The sequence below is a fragment of the Acanthisitta chloris genome, unplaced genomic scaffold (assembly GCF_000695815.1).
Source record: "Acanthisitta chloris isolate BGI_N310 unplaced genomic scaffold, ASM69581v1 scaffold15135, whole genome shotgun sequence".
Taxonomy (NCBI): Eukaryota; Metazoa; Chordata; class Aves; order Passeriformes; family Acanthisittidae; genus Acanthisitta; species Acanthisitta chloris.
In genome coordinates this window covers 10,559-17,833 of record NW_008675503.1, presented here as the reverse complement: position 1 = coordinate 17,833, position 7,275 = coordinate 10,559, and the positions used below count along the sequence as shown (strand labels likewise).

The following is a 7,275-nucleotide window of genomic DNA, read 5'->3' as shown; positions in this document are numbered from 1 at the left end:
CTTTCCTTTTGTAGACGTGGAATTATGGTTTGTATCCTGAAGTTAGCATGGCTGTGCTTTACATAATAGTATGGCTTTTAGGGATGGATCTGGAATGTGTATTATAGCTGAGATATTTATGTGCATACAATGTGCATTGAGGGCTGCAGATTTAGAACTAACATTTATGTCCACTGTACCTGCTGTTTTCTCCAAAGCTTTTACCATGTATTATGTTGATCACCAGTGGTGTTAAACTGAGAGTCGACTTTGAAAGAGATAGTGGTTTTGATGCAAGGATTTAGATTCTGTTGGGGCTTGTTTAGTAATTCTGTAGAGAGGCTACCTCAGGCAGACACTGTAAAGGTTGATGGATGAGTACCGTAGCCATCTATGCATTTTATTTGTTTGAAAAAATCCATGTAAGCTTCCTTTTTTTAAAAAAAACACACTTCAACCATATGTGGTCTTTTAATGTTTTTACTCAGCAGCTACACTCCATCATTTACAGTAATCCTGGGCTAATAAAGGCATTTAAGATGGGAAGGGGGAGGTAGGAAGAAGAAAGTGATGACAAAGGATTTCAGTTTCAAGCTTCCAAAGCATTTTTATAAGTGTAAACATTTAAAGTAAGAATTAACTGATAGTGTCCTTTTTTAAGTCATATTTTCTACAAATAGTAAGGATTGCAGTTTGTGCTGAACATTTCATCTGGCAGATTTTTTTTTTTAAAACAGGTTGTTAGAAGCAAAAACCAAAATGCATTATAGAAGAAATATCATTAAAGTCCAAGTCTATTTGATAGATTATTCTGATTACTTGTATACTAAGTGAGGAGAACCATCTGGAATAAACTCTCAATTAATTCCTTTGTATTGAGTGTCACCTTTTCCCTGCATGTTCATTGCCAGCTGCAGAGTGTTTCGGTTCCTTCACGTCTCCTTTTCAGACCAAGTGACACTTTGTATGAATAAGGGATTTTGTGTAGTAAGTACCTTATAAGGAAGATTTAGCTAACATTTAGCTAAATGCAGCAACCCCAAAATAGGAGGAACATGAAGTGTGACTCATTCATGATCATGAAGTGACCTGAAGGTAGAAGTAAACAGATATTTGTGCCTTTTTGGCTCTTGTGTGATGCAGGTCATGTAGGTGTATTTTAAAGCTCCAGGAGAAAACAAATTGTTTCATCTTCTAACAGTACACTTCATTCCATAGTATTCAAAGAAGCAAACTCTATTTTTGCTTTCTCCCCACTCTTATTGTTTTCTCGACTGTTAATCTTTCCTTTGCCATCATGGTCCTTAGTAATCAAAATCTATCAATACTGAGGTTGTTGAGGTATTGTCTGCTTTATATTTTTATTACCTGATTTTAAATCTGAGCTTTAAACAAGACTTAATCTTGAACAAGTTCAATTCCCTTTCAGTGTAAAACTAGCTCTTGTTTAATATGGAAGAAAAACTGTATTGATCATTTAAGACATACACTGTCTAGCAGATTAGTAGAACTGTCTTTGCAGTCTGCCAAGGGATTGCATGGATTCTGTCAAAACAGGGAGGGCAACTTTATCTTGTTTGTGTCTAGAGGGCTGCTTCTGGCCTCGTTTTTAACCTTCACTTTCTTAAACAACTGTGTTGGGCAGAGAGGCTGCAAGGCCAGAGTTATGTCAAGGAAAATGGATTACTGATTCCCAGTTACTCCTTCAGGGCTCCTCCTCCTCTGCTGTTGTTGGGAACTGCAGTGAAAGAATGGTTAATTTGCAGGAAAAATGCAGGTATTTAAGGCACAGTCTTTGACCTTGAAGCAGAGAAGTGCTATCTTACTACAATGAAGGTGGTGAACACTGTGATGCAGCTTGTGCACAGACTGGCCTGTGCCAGTGGCTCTTTCAAGTGTGGTAATTTGAGGGCTGTGCTTTTATTTTCCTTTAATAGGTAGATAGTCCTTTTTGGCTTTTGGATATAATACGATCTGCATTATGTACTTGAGTTAGCAGTGTAATGGATAGCACTACTCACTATGGACCAAGACCCATTAGAATTACTTGAACCAGAACACCCATCTTAAGTTGTCCTTGGGATATAGTATCTTGCAGCTTTTGGGTTTGGATCCAGGGACTCTGGTAATTCCTTTTTGTCTTTCTGATGCCATTTTCTTTCATGTGACTGACCTTGAAATGAGAGGGAACAGTGGCTGTGAAAGCAGCTGTGAGGGGCAGGGGTAAGGTCAGTGCCCGCTCTGACGTGGTTGTTGTACAGCACAGCCGCACTGCGCATGGTGCTTGGGGACACTCCAAGAAAATTTCTGCCCGGTTTAATTGTACTGTGAGAGTTTTCCCCAGGAGCTCTGCACCCTTCAGTTATCAGGGTAAATCACAATGAATAAAGCACTATGAACCTGAAGTTCTCACAGTGTGTGACATGTCCATAGTTCCCTAGCTGGGATAGTTATCCCTTGTGAAGCCTCAGCTGTCTGAAATTTCCTGTGGCTCCTACAAGTAGGTACTGGACTAGATATATTAATTGAAGAAATATATTTCTACTTTGTTTTGGGGTGTTTTTTTTAGGGTAAATCACAATGAATAAAGCACTATGAACCTGAAGTTCTCACAGTGTGTGACATGTCCATAGTTCCCTAGCTGGGATAGTTATCCCTTGTGAAGCCTCAGCTGTCTGAAATTTCCTGTGGCTCCTACAAGTAGGTACTGGACTAGATATATTAATTGAAGAAATATATTTCTACTTTGTTTTGGGGTGTTTTTTTTTGTTTACTTAAGAAATATATTTCTACTTTGTTTTGGGTTTTTTTTTTTTGTTTGTTTTACTTTAAGGCAAGGGCTTGGCCCCAGAGATTCACATTCACCTCCTGCCACATAACCAAGCAGGTAGGTAGTGTCAGTACAGACTTGTATGTATCTGACATTTAAACATCGTAGGAATAGTAGTTTGCCTGTCCACATTGGAAAAAGGTAACTTGAGTGGCAGGATGATTATCACACTGAGGGTACTGAGAACAGCCTAAGTTTTGAGCTATTATTTCTGTGTCAAGTACAATTACAGATAATTTGTATTTTGAACAGTAATATTTTTTGAGTGTTCATATTTGTGTAATTGCAACATACATTCTTTACTCATTCACCTTTATTCATTGAGGTGAAATTTTTTATTAAATAAGCATTAATGAAGGCATCTACTGTGAAACAGCCTGGGTGTTTTAATTCCCTGATTTGTTAGTCCAGGTGATTTCACAGATACTGCTCTAAGCATCCATTTTACGTAGTATATCAATTGGCTGCTTACTTCTGAGTCTTCAACAGGAATTTTCCTGGTTCTCAAGTCTTCTTTTAAGAGGTTTGTAGGGTTGGGTTGCTTGGGTTTTGGGTGGGTTGGTTGGTTAGTTTGGGTTTTTTTGTTATTTTAATGTGGGGGGTATTGATTGCTTTTTGGTTTTGCTTCATGAAGACCAGAGCTTCACACTGGTACATAGTATAGAAACTGTATGTATGAAAACACTACGCCTAATTGTCCTTTCCTGTGATCTGAAGGCAGCATGACCCATAAAAACATTTGCCTCAATCAGGACAGAACCTGCAGTTAAGCCTGACCAAAATTTTTCAATCATCTTGGTGAATGCCAGTGACATTTCACATATCATCAGTGTAATTATTAGACAGTGTCTAATGCCTGAGTAACAATGCCTGCAAGATCTGCAGAGCCACAGCAGGAGGAGTGGATCTGGCTCAGTTTGGTTGTGTTGCTTTACCTCCCTGTTTTAGTTAATTGTGTTCATCTTCTAACCCTTTTCTTAGAGCTGAATCAATGTGGGTTTTTGTTCAAATTGTGACAGGCTTTGGGTTTTGGCTTTTTTTTCCCCCCAACAGACATGCAAATGATACATTCTGTTACAATTATGCTTCATTTCAATCATAAAAGCGAGAGGAGCTGACAAAAATAGTACTACAGCACTGTCAAGTTTGTAGTGTGTAATTTTGAGATGTTAAGGTCTGTATACAAGGAAGAATTGAGAAATTACATAACAGTTTATAATGGCTCATAACACATTAAACTTACTGTTAGAGCATGGAATTATCAGGATTGTTTATAGCAAAAGCAGAGATCTGGGTCTTGAATTTGGTTCCAAAAGAAACTGATGGCTTTAGACCTCTGAAAATAGTTAATTGTCACCAAAGCCTAAGTGTTTAACCAGGTGGCTGTTTGACAGTGCTGTCTGCAAAGAAAGAAGTATTTAAATAAAACCCTCGAGGAAGAAAGCTGTGAACATTACTTATTTTTATATTCTTTTTTAAGTTAAATGAGAAATAAACCAAACCTTTTATTAACTAATGCAGGGAAGTTTTAAGTAATGTTTCCTAAAGAAGGACCTGTTTGACCAGGACAAAATGAAGATCATGTTGTAAGAAGCAACATGTAATTCCTGGGCCATGTACATATCAGGCTTATACCTAGGATATACAAGCCTGGTGAAGCTTTATCCCTCCAGTCCCAAAGATTTAATCAACAGGAAAAGTTTGGTTAATACATCCTAATCTGAATAGCAGTTCTTATAACTTACCTCCTTATCTGAACCAGAATTCTCATCTAGAGATGTTCTGCATTGCTCTTTCCTCTATAAATCACTGTCAAAGAATTTTGAAATTAAGACAATTTCAGTTATGGAAAAGCAACTGTCTTGAGAAGTTTTTGTTTCAGTGGCTGCTTTTGAAGTTTACATAGACAGGTAAAGCACAAGGCTATCCTGCTGGAACCCCAGAGGAAATTACCTAGAATAGGTTGAGGTAAGCCACAGGTTTTTTTACCTTTTTTAAAATCAGAAGAGCAACCCTGTTTAATTTGTGATGGGATATCGTGAGGCTGTAAAAGATAAGCCTCCCTTTTATTATGTGCTGTCAGAGAAATGAAGTCTTGTGGCCATGTCTGATGGTATACAGGCCATGACAGAGGAAAGGGATTTTTTTTTTAATCATACATTGTAAGATGGGGGATGAAACAGGTCTGCATAACACTAACAGAAGCCTTGACTATCACATATGCATCCTACATGAAGTTACATGATGCAAACATATCATACAAACTTCATGAATTTAAAATTAATGTACTGTGTGCTTACCCATTCCAACAGAGCTTCCAGAACATGTTACTGAAATGACATGAAACAGTGGTATGAATGTTAGGAGTCATGTAAGCTGGAAAACTAGTCTGTAGAATATAGTTTATCTATGTAACTGTGCAATCCCATCAGATAGCAGTAGTTTTATAATGGATTAAATCCATGCCCTGGGAAAGGAATCTCAAGGTGATTACTACCCCTTTAAACAAATTTTACTTTAAAAATGTGCTTAGGAGTGGTTCATAGAAGTTACTGATTTGTTTCTTTATTAAAAATTAAATTAGAAAACAAATATCCTCATTTATTTGCTTCTGTATTCTAACCACTCCTAACCTCCCTAACAAAAATCAACTTTTCTGTATTCACCAGGTTATGGGTGATGCAGTTGAGAGGTACCTGTGTAGGTAAGTATGCCCAGTCCCAAAATGCTCCTGTGAAGTTCCTGGCACAGACAGTGCAAGACAGCACCCATAAAGTTCACTCTGTAACCAACACGACCAGAAAAATTGCATTCCATGCCACCTTTACCTGCACAACTTTAGATCACATGTTAACCATCTAGCAGGCATGGACAAAACCAGATCAAAGAATTATAAATTTTACCTGAATATATTTTTTTAGGACAAAATGTGAGCTTCAGCCCCTTATCAGTGACCGGAGCTACTACCACTGTGTAGACATCCCCACAAGGTATCTCGGTGATGTCGCAGTGACTTTGACCCAAGCTGGGGGCACAGGTGAAATTGCCTTTTGAGCCATGTAAATCAGTGCTGTAGTTTATGGTTTCATCAGCAGCTCTCCACAACACCCTGATGCCACTACTGCTGAGTCTGAACAGCTTCACCCCAGAAGGGCAGCAAGCACCTAATAAAGCACAAAACATTGATAGGAAAATTCTGTGAACTGACAAACTAGTCCTAGAGTGCATTTCAAACCAGATTACTATGATTACCAGCATTTCAATGAGAAATTATTTCACAGAAAGCCAACCTAAATTTTGAACTGAGCTAGAGAAGAAAATGTTTTATCAGACTCCTATTATGGAGCTGGCATTCAACCATTGTTTTACATGTTGGAATATTGTTGCTCTCACCTGGCACAAGGCCTAGATTAGAGTGCACAGAATCTTTGTGAGTTCTCTAAAATGTAATTATGCCATAGCATAATTTAAATGAAACATTTTGTTCTGGAGCATGCTATTAAAACTTCTTTATCTGGCCACCTGATGGCTGTCATAAGAACAGGTTTTAAATGCCATGAAAATAATCCAAAGTGCATTTATTTAAAAGAGGAAACTGCAAGTGTATTAACTGTGTACTGAATTCCAGCTGTGCTGTTTGTATGAGAGGAACACTATACAAAGGACATTGTATATTGAGTCTTTTTCTTCCCAATTCCATTTACAATTTACATACTGGAAGAATATCCTTGGTATGTGCAAGTGGATGTCAAACCCGTTTCACTAATTGCTTGCAGAGACACTGTATAATTGGTGCCACATGTGATACATCCCAGGAGACAATAGTTTTGAAGAGTGTGACACTTTGCCTGCCCTTTTGGAGACTCCAGCGTTGTTAGGTATGTCTGTGCACCCATCCCAACAGACCAGCTGATATTTGTTACAGACTGGGTCACTTGAGTCAGTATCAGGTCATTAGGGCAACAAGGAGCTTGAAGAGAACAAAAAATAGAGAGGTCAGTTACGGTTTGTACTTGGAAAATGGAAGGTATTTGGGGGGGTTCAGCTAGAATAGTACATGATCAAGAGCAAAGGAATGAAGATGAGTGTACTTTTCAGGCAAGCACTAGCATGCTGAAAAATACTTGACTCTTCTGGCAAGCTTCCAATAAACAATAAATGTCAATATAAGATCAATTTGTCTCTAACAGTGAGTTAGAACCCTGGAATTACTGTAACATCATTGTTCACCAAGACTCTAAAAATTACTCAGATTTTCACCAAAGTATCAGAGTATCCCTGTAGTTCAATTAAGCAGGTCCCATCTCTGCCCCTGGAGTTGTATTGCTCAGTCCAGCTCTGTTCAAAGTCTCTTCCTCTACAACAGAAAATGCCTGCAGCCAAACTGCCTGTTAAAAATAGACCCTGCTGTACATTAATCTCTGTACTGGGCCTGGGGATTGTCTGGGTAAGTGGTAGACGACAAA

The 7,275-nt window shown here is 38.3% G+C and overlaps 1 protein-coding gene across 1 annotated transcript in view; it reads right to left on the bottom strand.

The window, feature by feature from the left end:
- Nucleotides 1-4,580: 4,580 nt before the first annotated feature.
- Nucleotides 4,581-7,275, bottom strand: part of FNDC7 (fibronectin type III domain containing 7) — a 13,156-nt gene continuing 10,461 nt past the window's right edge. Inside the window, exons 9-12 of the mRNA XM_009075783.1 lie at nt 6,525-6,779; nt 5,713-5,973; nt 5,110-5,139; nt 4,581-4,618 (exon numbers count right to left, since the gene is read on the bottom strand). Of these exons, the coding sequence (XP_009074031.1) occupies nt 4,581-4,618; nt 5,110-5,139; nt 5,713-5,973; nt 6,525-6,779 (584 nt within the window). The remainder of the gene's footprint in view (nt 4,619-5,109; nt 5,140-5,712; nt 5,974-6,524; nt 6,780-7,275) is intronic.